Genomic DNA, 15,478 nt, shown 5'->3' with positions numbered 1-15,478 from the left:
TTTCCTCCTTTTAGCCTAAGAATGATGGGATAGGTTCCAGTACTCCCTGGAACTCCAATAGGGAAAGCATTATACAGTAGAAAGTTATGGATGGAAAAAGGCGTGTCTTCTGTTCTTATGGTTATGGGATAAATTCAAAATGCTAACACAGCATAGAATGAGCTTGAGAACAAATTTCACCCAAAATAATAAATACTTTTAATCAGCTAATTATTAAAAATGAGGGGTAAATTCAAAATCATGCAAAGAGGACTGCACATCCAAAAACACCCAGAATTTGGCTTCAGGTGCTGGGAAATGAAAGATAAAACATGAAAAAACAGCAAAAAAAAAAGCCAGCACACTGATAAATTGCTCCAATATAAATTTTATTAATTTAACTTGAAATTAAATTTCAGTGTGCATGCTTCGTTTGCAGTTTTTTTCCCGGTAAATTCAAATGACCCCCAGAAACTGACCAAATTGACCTGTTCTCTGAAGGACCAACGTGGACTGGAGTCTATTTGTGTATCTTATGGCACTAGCCAGGTATTTCCTGGATGATGGCCAGTGCATCCCAAAACAATACAAGAAAAAAATGTCCAAATTGATGTACAAATATTTAAAATCGTTCTCTCATTGATATGCCTTAAAAAATTTAATTACATTTATTTTGATTAAAAACTAATACTAACCCTTTGATTATTATTGATGATAACATTTCTAAACATCATAGCAGGTGCAGTCCCTGTTTATGATCTTTCTCTTATCAACACACTTTAATCTTACATTCTCTCTCCATAACAATGGACTTGTTGTTTTAGGACTTGATGAGCGGTTTGGTTGGTCCACTGATAGTGTGCCGTAAAAACACCCTGGACACCAAAAGACGTAGAAATGACATTAATAAGGAGTTTGCCCTCCTATTCATGGTGTTTGATGAAAATGAGTCCCACTACCTGGATGAAAACATTAACACTTATCTCATTAAAACGGATACTGATAGATCTGATAATGACTTTATGGAGAGCAACAGAATGCATAGTAAGTGTGTGTAATTGAGTGTGTAACAAGGTTAACAAAAAACAATGTTAACTTTTATCTGACTTTTTAGAAGAAGTTAAAACTCTCTCTCTTTCTCAGGTATTAATGGAAAGCTGTATGGTAACTTGCATGGGTTAAACATGACAGAAGGCGACAAGACTGAGTGGTATTTGCTAGGACTGGGGAACGACGTGGACATGCACACTGTGCACTTCCATGGACAGAGCTTCATTTACAGAGTATATGCACAAACACACATACACAAAAAGGTCTTTCAATAGATGTTCTCAGTACACTTTGACCTTGCCGGCTAATCCAGTTTAGGGAAATTCAAATTGCAGCTCATATGAATGAACACATACACTCTTATTCTAATAAACAATGAGTGCTTATTTGGCACAATTCTTATGGCTTAAGTATTTAACAAGTGGGGGTATACTGAGAATAAAAAAAATAGGTTAAAGTGTGCATGGTATATGTGTACTTGTCACAGTTGTGTGTTCATTGTTTTGTTCATTGTTCATGTCTTTTATTATAAAGTTCTGTGTTTTATAGTCATGTCTTTTATTTTGAAAGTGTTCATTGTTCTGATTGGTTCCCTTTCTGCATAGTAGCCCTCTTGTTCCCATTGTCCTTTGTCAAGCTTTGTTTAAATAGCAATACTTGTGGTGTTGATTGGTTGTTTTGGATGTAATCGGATTCAAATGTATACCACAGTGTGACAACATAACAGCAGTGTAAAAAGTCATTGTAGTTCAACAGATGCTCTTTTTGAAGTATTTTCAAGTAATTTTTAAGATATAAAATTTTTTAAAAAGTTTTTTTTCATATTATATTTACCGCTTATATCATAGACTTTCGGAGATTTGATTCTCCAAAATATTCGGTGATTTCTAAAAAAAATCTCTCGTTTTCAGATGGATCATTCCCATCGTGCTGATGTATATGACCTGTTTCCAGGGACGTTTCAGACCATAGAGCTAACTGCAGGAATAACTGGGCAGTGGTTGCTACACTGTCATGTTACTGACCACATTCATGCTGGCATGGAGACACTTTTTACTGTTAATTCTAAAGGTCTGAGTTAAATTATATGTAATTCAGATGTTTGCATTGACTAAAGTGTATATATAAGTCATTTATTTATTTCTTTTCTAGGGTAAATGAGTAGTTCAAGTCTGGATGAATTACTAAACTAAATGATGTCAACATATATTATTTAGTTAAATAAGTATTTGACACATCAGCATTTTTATCAGTAAGGGGATTTCTAAGTGGGCTATTGACACAAAATTTCCACCAGATGTGGCCGTCGAGCCAAATATTGAATTCATGCAAAGGAATTAGAACGTTTGAGTGTACAGGTTGAGTCATGGTAAATAAAGTGGAATGACACATGGAATAAGTATTGAACACACTTTATTTAATACTTTGTAGAAACGCCTTTGTTCGTGATTAAAGCTTCTAGACGCCCCTTGTATGGAGAGACCAGTCATCTGCATTGTTCAGAAGTGATTCTGGCCCATTCTTCCACACAAATGGTCTTTAAATCTTGAAGGTTCCTTGGGCCTCTTTTATGAACTTTGATCTTCAGTTCTCTCCATAGATTTTCTGTGGGATTTAGGTCAGGTGATTGACTGGGCCATTCAAGCAACTTGATTGTCTTTCTCTGAAACCACCTCATTGTTTCCTTGGCCTTGTCTTGCTGAAATGTCCACCCTCTTTTCATTTTCAGCTTTCCGGTAGATGGCAGCAGGTTTTTATCAAGAATGTCTCGATACATTTCTCCATTCATCCTGCCTTTAATAATATGAAGTCTGCCAGTACCCCTTGCTGAAAAGCAGCCCTAAACCATTATTCTTCCACCCCAAAACTTAACTGTTGGTATGGTGTTCTTAGGGTGGTGGGCAGTGCCATTTCTTCCCAAACATAGTGTGTAGAATGACTTCCACAAAGTTCACTTTTGCTTTCATTTGACCGTACTATAGTCTCCCCGTAATCCACAGACTTCTCCAAATGCTGTTTCGCAAATTTTAACAGAGCCTCATCATGCTTTTTGTTCAGCAATGGAGTCTTGCGTGGTGAGCATGCATGGATCCCATAGCGGTTTAGTGCATTGCTTATAGTTTTCTTTAAAACATCAGTACCTGCTGCTGCAAGGTCTTCCTGAAGTTTTGGCTGTTGGAGAACTCTCCTGATTATTCTTTGGACTCCTCGGACTGATCGTGGCTGGATTATGGTGAAGTGATGCTCTTTCCATTTTCAGCTAATGGCCCCCACAGTGCTCACAAGAACATTTAGCATTATGGACATGCGCCTATAACCATTCCCATCAAAATGCTTTTCAACGATAAGATTACAAAGATCTTGAGAGAGTTCTTTGCGTTTACCCATCATGAAGTCTTTCCTGTGTGCCTCCTGGGTAATGAGAAGCCTTTATAGGCCATCAATTAGTACTAAAGTAGCAGATATGAATTAGTACTGATACTGTAGGTGGCAGGGTTTCTCTCTCAACACTGACAGATTTCAGGTGATCTCCTGGCTTTTTATGCCATTTGCCCCTTGTTCTCTTCATGTGTTCAGTACTTATTACCTGTGTCATTTCACTTTGTTTGTTGTTACTCAGCTTGTATACTTAAATTTTCTTTTTTTTTGAATGGATCCAGTGTTTGGCTTGATGGCTGCATGTGGTGGAGGTTTTGTGTCGGTAGCCCACTTGGAAGTCCCCTTGCTGGTGAAGGTGCTGATGTGTCAAATACTTATTTTCCCTGCTGTACATATACACATATTTCTGTATATTATTATTTTATATCATTACATATTCCATTATATTAACTGTTTTCTTTTATTATTATTATTCATTTCAGCAATTGGTATTTGGAAGGGTCGGAGCAGAGGTACAGAACAATTTTTATTATTAACTGTTTTGCTTCAGTTAGTGTTAAAGATGTACAATTTGATAACTGCTAAAAATGTTTCTATGTTTCTTTTCAGCTTTCAGTCATTTTGAAAACCACTCCACTTTGATGCTGTGTTTACTTGGATTGGTCCTGCTACGTCTTGCAAAATACTAGAAATATGTGACCATATTGCAATTAGAATTAATAGTGTATAATAATTGTATGGAAATAATTATGAAAATGAAATGGATTTTTTATTCACCTTGGAAAACATCTCATTGTAACTAGAAATATTGACTGGTGATACTGATTAATATAATTTATTTTACTGTGAATTTACTGTGAATGTCATATTTAGAAGTAGTTGTTTAATTTTGCTTGAACATATTCATACAACTTCTCTGTGGGAAATCAAACCTGTGTGACGTTCAGTTGTCACTAAATAACGCTCATTTCACCAACCTCATTCTGCACCCACAGTTCTCAGCCTGGCCCTGCATGTAAAACTGTATTTACCTAAGCATAGATGAATAATACGTGCTCTGTACATGGTAATGACATATCATAAGCCTCAAACACAATTGTTTTCTCCTTCTTATGTAAACCTTGTGCATGCAAACAACAGCTTGAAAACAGACCAATCTAAAAATTAAACCGACTGTGACGTTAGAGTCAAGATGTATGTGCCAAGCATTAAATTACTCTTTATATTAAGTACAATGTTGTAACAATGCTAATGCAAAGGACTTTTTCATAGAGGACTATGAAAAAATTAAAGCACTTAGGAATTTAGGCCAGGCGATAATAAAGAAGCCAAAAGTAATTTTATAAAAGAACAAATTGAAATAAACAAGGAGGACCCTAAATCTATGTGGAAGGTGCTTAATAGATTACAATTAACAGATAAAGCAAAGGTAATAGCATCTAAAATATGATTAAGTATAGATGGTGAAATAAAATATTATAAAGGAAAAGTATAGCTTATAAATTCAATCAATTCTTTTCATCAATTGCAAAGAGATTAGGGAGTTTATGGAATTGAGTTTGTCAAAAGTTTTTATTTTAAATAAGGGAGTATTGCCTAACTCATTTGGATTTAATGAAGTTACGGTAGATGAAATTACTAAGATCTTAGAAGATCTTCAGGTGACTAAGGCATGGGTTAGATGACATGATCCAGGTAATTATAATCCAGTTTCAATTCTCAGTGTGGCATTAAAAATCTTAGAAAGGTTTGTTTATAATCAGATGTATCAATATGTATGTAAGAATAGTTTAATTTATGATTTTCAGTCAGGTTTTAGAAGATCGTATTCGACATCATTATTACATTTAACAAATTTTATAGGGAAACAGATTGATAGAGGTAGGATGTGTGGAATGATACTCTTGGATCTCCAAAAAGCTTTTGATACTGTGAATCATTCCATTTTAATTGATAAATGAAGTGTCATGGGTTTTTCAAGTAACGTGATTGCCTGGTTGAAATCTTATTTATCTGGGAGAGTACAAAGGGTAGAGATTGATGGGATTTTATCCGAAGAAAATAATATTATTACTGGAGTTCCTCAGGGAAGTGTTTTAGGCCCTCTTTTATTTATTTTGTACATAAGTAACTTAGAAGCTCAGTACTTGAGTAAATGCACTTTGTTACTGTTCTTTACCGTATTTTTTTGGGCTACTTTGTACTTGTACTGAGTATCAAAAATATAAGCCACCTTTACACTCTACTCAACTACATTTTCTTTACTCCACTACATTTGAACTGACACTCCGTTAAAACAGAGGCAGAGGTAAAAATCTACTCGGCAGGACATCAGCTTGCTGCGTATGTCATCAACTGTACAGAAATGTTAACGTCTGGTCTGAGAGAAGAGATAAAGAGCAGACATATGGATGCATATCACATTTGATTCTGTCAAGGGACCCTTTGTTAAACTTGTGATGCTACAATCAAAACAAACAAGAAACGTGATTGCAGGAGGGTCATCCCGCAACTCAAAGGCACAAATGTTTTATATACTGATGCTTATCAGCTGATGCCTGAGCTAGTACATTAATTGATATAACTTACTATATAAGCCAAAATAAACTAGCGATGTCCTGTACTGATTGCCTGAGTAACTTAAGTAGATTAGATATATAATAAGTGTACAATTTCACTGTCCTCACATTTAATCAAGTATGCTGTAATGTATTTACTGTAAAGAGTGCAGTGGTTCTCAAAGTTTTTTCTGTGTGCGGCCCCCCTTGGGTATGCTGCATTCCTTGCCCCCCCCCAAACAAAATGTATGACAAAAACAGTTCTAAAATGTAACATTTTAATTAAACAAAACACATTAAATTATACATAGTGGTGCCGTTGGGTAGTAAGGTTGTTAGGTTTAATTGCATAGAATTCATGAGACAGTAATGTCTTTGATACAATGACATAAAACTGGGGCCCCCCTGGCACCATTGGCCCTGGCCCCCAGTTTGAGAACCAATACTGTAGTGCACTTATTGTGAAATAGTGGTGTTACGTACTACATGTGTTTTAAATTAATCTTACAAATGAACAACTTTTAACTGTAACAACATGCTGGAGTCTAATACTGGAATTTTTGAAATATTAAGATAAAATTTTAATCAAAAGACTGTGACTATGTTTAATCTGTGTTTGTTTTGCCATGTCGAAATATTCAGGTGTTTGATTTCTTTTCTATATTAGGAAGTGAAACTTTATGAATAAACTTTATTGTTTTTCACTGACCTTCAATATCTCTTTGTGTTGAGTACTAGTGCATCTTTGAGGCAACATTCAGTACGAGTAAAATACTTAAATTGGGTTACTTTAAGAATTTTACTCAAGTCGTATTTCAATTGGTGACTTGTAACTTGTAGTGGAGTAATTTTTACAGTGGTATCTGTACTTTTCCTCAAGTAGGCTATGGCTTTCAGCTACTCTTTACACCTCTGAGAAGCTGTTTGTGATTGTAATTTGTTTATGCTGATGACTCTGCCTTATTAGCTTCAGACAAAGATGTAGGGTTAATTCAAAGGACATTATGTGAGGAACTTGGTAAGGTAAGAGACTGGCTTTCTGAAAACCAACGTTCGTTAAATCTTGATAAAACTGAAGTTATATTATTAGGGTGTAAAAGAAATCTAAAAAAGGGACCTACTATGTCCATTATGGTTGGGGAGTGTGAAATATCTAATAGAACTTCCGTTAATTATCTTGGATGAACCAGTATGGCGTGAAAGATCTTGGGTAAGGTAAATGTTAGATTTCTTGCTAGACATGCCAGTTGTTTGGATAAACAAACTCAAAACTTAAATTACTCGCATCTTGTTTAGTACAATGTCATTTTGAGTATGCATGTATATCCTGGATGTCTAACTTGTCCCGTGTATGGCTAAGTGCTGAAGTCACAAAACAAATTAATGAGTTTTAGGTCTTAGTAGTTTTACACATGTTGATGTATCTCATTTTAGACAGCTTAATTGTTAGAGGGTAGATTTAAAATATGGAGTGAATTTTGTGCCATATTTTAACAAATCCAGCATGTTGCAAACAAACTCAATCTGCTTTGCAAAGGGAAAACTTGACTCACAAACAAACAGAAAATGCTTTGCAAATACAAAAGGCAGTTTGAGAGAAAATGCAGGTGTTACAAATATGTATTGTAGTTTGCAGCAGAGATTCTCTTAGCTTAATTTTCTCACAAATGTGACCATGCAGATTTTCTCACAAATGTGTTCACGGTTTTCTTACAAATGTGACCATGATTTTCTCACAAGTAAACATGCATTCCAAAACAGCAGATGGCGCTATCAGGCATTTTCAACTAGTTTGCCTGAAAAGCCCTGAATTTTACCCCACATACCACCCCTGCCAGTGGCAACAACAGAATAAAGACATATTTCATTTGTCTGGCTCCATCTGGTGGTCTCATTGAATTTATTGAAAGTGTTAATAAATGTCTGTTAATAGAAAACAAATTCTGTGTGTCAAGACATTGAATTCAACGTATAAAGCCTATCATGGTACTGCTCCTGTATACATTTGCAATTGTCAATCCCTATACCCCACCTCATTCTCTACACTCTCTGTCTCTGAAATTCTATCCCCTTGGTGATAAGACACTCACCATCACTGGACTGTTTTAAGTGGTCAGTTGATTACTACTAACTTCTTGTCTGCTGTATGTGTATGTTCTTGATAATCTCTTATATTATGATGCTTCTACCAAGATCATAGTCTTTGAACACTCTGAACAAGATAAGCTTCTACAAAATGTTAGTTCTTTCAAGTTTGTCTATAGCTGGTCAGGCTGGAAGACCAAGGGGCCTCATTTATAAAATGCTGCGTAAAAACCATCCTACATTTGATCTTATGATCATGTAACAAAAATGGGTACGTGTGATTCACAAACCGAACGTAGGCGCAGAAAGCGCGTGTACCCCTTGCAAATCTATAAATCGCAACTGAACTTGAACGTGGGCGCGCAGCCAAGCAGTTTCAGATCTCTGCCTTTAAACGATGCGTAATTAATGTTAGACATATAAAAGTGCGCTTATCAATGTTTAAACCCAATTTCAAACAGCAAGAATATTTCCAAAAACCTGCAGCAATCAGACAAGCAAAAGCACTTTTCCACGTCAAAGACCGTTTTTATAAATATAGACTTTGCCGTGGATTTTTGCCTACGCACACTTTACGATCAAATCTGTGCGTACGCACGCTTTATAAATGAGGCCCCAGATCTACCACATAAAACCAGCTGACCCGCCAGCTTGACCAGCTTTGCAAGGCTGGGAGGACCAGCTTAAACCAGCTACTTCCACCCAAAACCAGCCTAGCCAAGCTGGATTTGCAGAGCAAAAGCAAAAAACCTTCTAAAACCTGCCTGCTGAACCAGCTTAACAAGCTGGAACACCATCTTAAACCAGTCAACTAGCATAGGCTGGTTTTAGCTGTTAATTTTCTGCCGGGAATATAATACATTTTATTTATAATGCACTTTCTTGAACTCAAAGCACCATAATATAAGAGCAGTATGGCTTACAATCAGCAGTAGTAAGCCATTTTAAAAAGATAAGTCTTTAAGGATCACTTAAAACAGTCCAGTGATATTGAGTTTCTAATCACCAAGGGAAGAGAATTTCAGAGACAGAGAATGGAGAGAATGTGACGGGTATAGGGATTGACAATTACAAGAATTTGATTACTATTAACATACATTTATTATCGTTAACACTTTCAATAAATTCAATGAGACCAACAGAATAAATCCTGACAAATGAAATATGTCTTTGTTTAGTTGCTGCCACTGACAGAGGTGGTATACAGTGCTTGAAGTGGGAAAAAGTACCGGTACTCACTTGTGCACCATTGACATAGATATTAAAGATAATAAAACCCATAGCGGTGGTTTCCTGGACATGGCTTATCCTAGTCCCTGCCTTTATTTAAAAACATCTTGCACTGACATACCTTAACATATAGCAGTGACATTTTTTTGTCTCAAGATGCTTACAAAAATTGTTTTCTTTTGTAAGGTTTGTTTGTAAAAACTACTTAAATCTCAAAATAACTAGTCCTGAATTAATCTAAACCCTGTCCGGTAAACTGCCCATAGATATTTAAAACCTTTTCAAATGACCACCCAAATTAAGACTACATACACCACATTCCAAATTATTATGCACCTGCATTTTTGTTTACTTTTCCAATACAGTCAGTAAGTTAAGAAATGTTATTTTACAGTTATATGACAGTGTGGATGTTATTCTCTTTGAATGAAAAAAATGTCAAAAGATACTTTAATACTTTGAAAAATATGCAAAATATGCTGTTCCAAGATGTAGTTCTCAAACAATATATGAGTATAAAAAAAGATATATAGAGTATGAAAAAATATATTTCTAAAGAAAAAAGTGTGCATTATCTTGAAAAGCAAATATTTCCTAAAAATATATATTTTGTGGACCTAAACAGAAACCATTGAACAATTATAAGATTTATGAGTGATTCACAGTACAGAAAGATTTGACTATATAAAGGCTTTTTTAAAATATGTTTTTAGGAAAATGTTAGGAAAATGCAGCAATAAAAAGCCACCATTAAGAAGCGAACATGTGTTTAAACCTGCTGGTGTCTCTGGAACCCCAAGAACCTCTTCATACAAGATCCTTTCAGTGCATAAAGCTGTATTTTTACCCCTCCCCTAAACCAAAACTTGCACAAAGAAACATTTGCTGTGAGCTCAAAATACAAGAAGACTATTTTCAAACAGTTTAATTCATTGTCATAATAATACACTGAATAATGAAGATGAATTTCATTCTGGATTGTTGGTGAATAGCCACAATGTTCAAACAAGACTGTAACATTAGGGAGAGGTGGCAGAGTAATGATTTGGACTGGAATATTAAGATGGTAGATCCATTTAGGGTCCCTGAGTGTGTCAAAAGGACATCTAGAAAATATGTAGAGTTCCTAAAAGATGATTTTCTTACAATGGGATATAAAAAGAATCATATCTTCTGAAATAAATGTACTTTCATGGAGATAACACACTATCCCATGCTGCAAGAAGCATCCCTGATTATTTTCATTCATATGGGCATAAAATAAGAAAGAAATCAAGATATTACCACTATCATCATCTGACCTTAGTCTTATTAAGAGCCTGTGGAGCATCATTATATGAAATATCTTTCAGGTAGACAGCACTATAATTCCAAACATCAACTTGATGCAATTCTAGCATCTTCAAGTGAAATAAAGACAAAACCTATACTTGTATACTTATAAGTTTAATAAATTGGAGAGTTAAAGTCAGGTCAAAGATATGCTCATATATTATTATATTACTGTGTAAATACATTATTTATTTTTACATTGTGTTTGTTTTTTTGGAAAAAAATTCTGTCCATGCAGCACATTTGACAGATATTTGTTCTTGGATAATTATATCATCCATTATATCATTATAAAGTTGGTTAAAGTGCATTCTGCATAATAGTTTGGAACAGAATATTTTGCATATTTTTCAAAATATTAAAGTATCTTTTGACATTTTTATTTCATTTAAATAAAATAACATCCAAACTGTCACATAAATGGCATATGCATAACCATTTGAAATGCAGTGTATTGTATATTTGTATACTGTATATTTAGCTGCATGAAAAACATAAACACAAATAACCTAAAAACACTTTAGATTTATTATCAACAGCAGTGAAAACTGCTCAGTCAAGACATGTAACTGTTACATGAATTTTACTGTCAACTTGTTATGCAGATTGTATTTTATAAGCTTGGTTTCTGTGGTTTAAGACTATATTGAAGGTACTGACAACTGTCAGGAGGGCATTATTGTTTGCACAAAAGCAGATGATGATGAGCGCAAACCTTTCTCCCCTCGACAGTTTAATTTGCCTTTGCAGAAAGTGGACACGTTCTCTCAGATACTGTTACATTATGCCCTGTGCCCAGTTGCATGAAAGTCCTTAAGCTAAGAAATCCTTTATTCAATAAAATTGTATTTATATAGCGCTTATAGGGTTTACAATTGTTTAATTGTTTTAAAGTAATTAATAGAAGTAGGCGAAAACACAGAAAAATCATAAACATAAGATTAACAGTACTAGCGAGCGTAGTAATAATGTAATGTATATAAGAGGGTGCTAAGTTAAGCCAATGTCAGCAGACTTCCCAGGGGTTGAAAAAAACCCTAGGAGAAAAACCCTGTGGGACAAGGCCTAGGAGGGCAAAAAATGAACTGTAAAATACTTGGTATAAACACTTAGGTAAAGGTTAAGACTAGGGTTGTCACAATTATGAAATTTTGTTGAAGCTTAATTGTCTAAAAAATTGTGACGTTATGACGATTAATTTCCTGTTTTATTGCGTTCACATTTAATTCTTATACATTTTTTTGTTTGTTCATGAAATACTTTTCACACATTGTGATTATTTAAATTCTATATTTTGCAAGGTTTACCTGGCAGTAAATATGAATACACATAACACATTTTTAAAAGTAATTATTTAATAAATATATCTTTCAATAAATGAAAATTCTTCATTTGATATAAACACAATAATGTCTGAAAAATAAAAATGCAATCAAAATAAACTGAACAGGCCTTAAATAGTAGGCTGGTTTAGGGTGGAAGTAGCTGGTTTAAGCTGGTCAGCTTTGTCATGTATTTTATGTTCTATGTTGCCACCCCTAGAGGGCGCTTGACACCTTAAGTAGATGCTGTACTTGACAATAAAGAAGAGAAAAGTTTCCGCTTGGTTAAACTCACATGTTGTCCGTGTTGTACATACAATACATGGTGTCAGAAGAAAAAATACGACAAAATTAAATATGGCACAATTACAACCACCGTCTGCATTAAGTTTCGAAGGCAACCTTGCAGAAAACTGGAAGTTATGGGAGCAGAAAGCGGGTTTGCCAGAAAAGCGGAGGATGTTCAATGCGCCACGTTTCTGCACGTCGCGGGAGAGGAGGCGGTAAAAGTATACAATACATTTGTGTTTACTCCAGATGAGGTTAAAAGTTGTCTGAATTAAAGAAAAATTAGACTACTGTGAGCCAAGAAAGAATCTACCGTATATCCGTCATCTGTTCTTCACGAGAGCTCAGGGCCCGACAGAGAACATTGATGCCAACGTGACCGACCTCAAAAACAAGATCTCACGTTGAAAAGAGCCATTGATATCTGCCGTGCTAATGAAATCACTTTAAATCAAGTAAAAGTACTCAAAGAAGAAATTGAGGTGAACAAGATAAGAAGTGTAAAGCATTCTGGAAAAGCTGACAGAACTAAAGCCCAGAATACACTGCAGGATTTTTGCCCTCTTATAAGATCATTAACTTATCAAACTGTACGACATGGATCGTTTAAACTCGGGTAGGACAGGCATGTAGATAGGGCTGAAACGATTCATCGAGTTACTCGATTTACTCGATTCAAAAAATTCCTCGAGGCAAAAATTCTGCCTCGAAGCCTCGTTAAATTCCTATGACGCGCACTACACGCGCCGAGATCTGATTCACACGGACCGTTGTTCAATGTTCAGGAAGCACATCATAGCGCGTGGTACATTTTGAATTTAGTTGGCGTGATGGCGGAGCGAATATGTCCATAAACGGCAGAGAGAGAATGTCTAAAGTTTGGGATCATTACATTCAGCATCTGAACCGAAAACATCCACCGCTGTTTCACCAAGCGTTGATGAAACAAGGTAACGTAGCTTCCGCTGATTTTAATCCCATACTGTATTTGTAGCGATGTTGTTATGCGGTTTGACTAGATATGATGTTTTTAAGTAGTAAATGTCCCGTTCAATTGCAGGAGAGTATAGTTTTAAAAAGAACCCCTTCACACACACGCATGCACTTTACAGGTGTGTGTACCAAAAAACGGCACCACAGTGCAATCATATATGGGCAACTTGTAATTTGACATATTTTGTTCAATAATAATAATCTCTGTCTTATTGGAGTTTAGCATAAGGAAGTTATTCTCTCTCACGCGAGTCAGACCGATCGCGCAATGCATCACATATGCTTAAACTTATGTAGCCACGCAACAATAATTTCAGCATGCATTCACTGTATACAGCGGGACGTGATGTTGTGATTTTTCGAACAGATTCTTAACCTAAAATGCACCGCAATGCAAGTAATGCAAACCAAATGCAGCGTTCTATTGAAAATGAATGTATGTATTTCTGCAGTACCAAAATGCAATGAAGCAACTGAACGTCTGACTGGGGTGTCACTCTTCCTCACCCACAGCACGCATGCACAGACAAACGCAGGCGCAAGTGCGCGCACACACACAGGTTGTTACCATAGCAAATAGGCTCACCCCAGAAATGATATATTATTTAGTATCCTAATGGTAAATGCTGCAGGTGTAGAAATAAACCAGATATTTACTTTGATGTCAGGGCTAGATTACAGCATGAAACCTGCTGTGCATATTAATAAATTAAAGTGCTTAATTGTTGGCACTGGCACTTATAAACACTAAATGGGTAAAAATTTAAATAAATAGACTTATTTTTTGGAGCCAAATACCTCTGTTTTTTTAGAAATAAAAGCCAAATGCTTGAACATTTTAAAGCCACGTCATTTTCGTTATGCATTATTTGTTTTAGTTGTTTAAAAACACACACATTTTTATCCGATTACTCGATTAATCGATCGATTCAGTGCTAGATTAATCGATTACAAAAAGAATCGATAGCTGCAGCCCTATATGTAGACTGTACGATCATGACACGGAAGCTTCGGCGGCAGCGTCACATGTTGCGCAACGTCAGCATGCGATAGTGGTAAACAAATACCAGTGCGCAGGTCGTAGCAGCAAACACACTGTGCGGTGATCATGCCAAATTTCTGACACTGTCAGAAAACTATCGTACGCTATTTTTGGACGCAAGACCGGAAAAATGGCCGTCTTTGAACCTCTCTCATTGTACGACATAGGATCACAGATGAAGAGCCACAATAACAAAAATCGCGGCGATTGTTTCACGATGGCAATCTTTCATCTGGGAAAGCCAATAATCGTGCAGTGTATCCCAGGCTTTAGGCAAAAATGAGTCCATTTGAACACAAAAGCGGAACGAAAATAACTGAAAATCACCAGACAGCACATTCAACATGTTCCAGATGTGGTTACAAACATGGACCAAAACAATGCCCAGCTTATAGTCAGACATGCAACGCATGTAATAAGAAAAATCACTTCGCAAAAAAATGCAGATTAACAAAGAATCAAAACAGCGGAACGAGGAAACTACATGTGCTTGAAACAGAGGAAGATTTTTTCATAGGAAATATTTAACTGAATAAGACTAAACAACAAAGAAAAGTCAACACGGTAACACATGAAAGTCAGTGCAAGAAAGCCATTTGGACTGAAAAGCTAAAAATAAACGGAAAGGATTTGAGCTTTAAACTAGACCCGGGTGCAGAATGAAATGTTCTTGCAGAAAAAAGCTACAAATCACTTGAAACCAGAGCAAAGCTAAAAGTTTGGTGCTGCAAGCTGCTGACCTAGTCTGGCCACCAGATGTCGCCAGTTGGCAAAGCAACACTTATCTGTGAATACAAAGGCAAAAGCCATGAAATTGATTTCCAAATCAGATTTTTTGCCAGACATTGCATACCAAACATCATAGTTTCTGACAACGGACCTCAATACGCTTGTGCTGAATTTAGTAAGTTTGCAAATGACTGGGAATTCACATGTTACCTGGAGTCCTGGACATGCACAGTCCAATGGACAGGCTGAAAGAACTGTCCAAACAGTGAAAAACCTGCTCAAGAAAGCTCAGGATGGAAAAGGAGATCCATACATCGCACTGTTGGAATATCGCAACACTCCACTAGAGGGCATAGGTCATTCTCCTGCTCAGCTCCTAATGGGTCGATGCCTGAAATCCAAAATTCCCACTACCACCACACTGCTAACACCTGAAAGCAACATCTTGATCAAAAGAAAGCTGAAAGGGAAACAACTTATACAGAAAAGCT

General features: G+C 36.0%; 1 protein-coding gene across 1 annotated transcript in view; it reads left to right on the top strand.

Moving 5' to 3' along the window:
• The window catches only part of hephl1a (hephaestin-like 1a), a 77,736-nt gene extending 71,062 nt beyond the window's left edge, over nt 1–6,674 (top strand). The window contains exons 16-20 of the mRNA XM_055195567.2: nt 804–1,023; nt 1,123–1,262; nt 1,941–2,100; nt 3,891–3,920; nt 4,018–6,674. Of these exons, the coding sequence (XP_055051542.2) occupies nt 804–1,023; nt 1,123–1,262; nt 1,941–2,100; nt 3,891–3,920; nt 4,018–4,097 (630 nt within the window). The 3' untranslated portion in view covers nt 4,098–6,674. The remainder of the gene's footprint in view (nt 1–803; nt 1,024–1,122; nt 1,263–1,940; nt 2,101–3,890; nt 3,921–4,017) is intronic.
• Nucleotides 6,675–15,478: the final 8,804 nt, after the last annotated feature.

This window comes from Misgurnus anguillicaudatus, chromosome 24 (assembly GCF_027580225.2).
Source record: "Misgurnus anguillicaudatus chromosome 24, ASM2758022v2, whole genome shotgun sequence".
Lineage (NCBI taxonomy): Eukaryota > Metazoa > Chordata > Actinopteri > Cypriniformes > Cobitidae > Misgurnus > Misgurnus anguillicaudatus.
The sequence above is the reverse complement of the archived record's forward strand: the minus strand, read 5'-3'. Positions and strand labels throughout refer to the sequence as shown.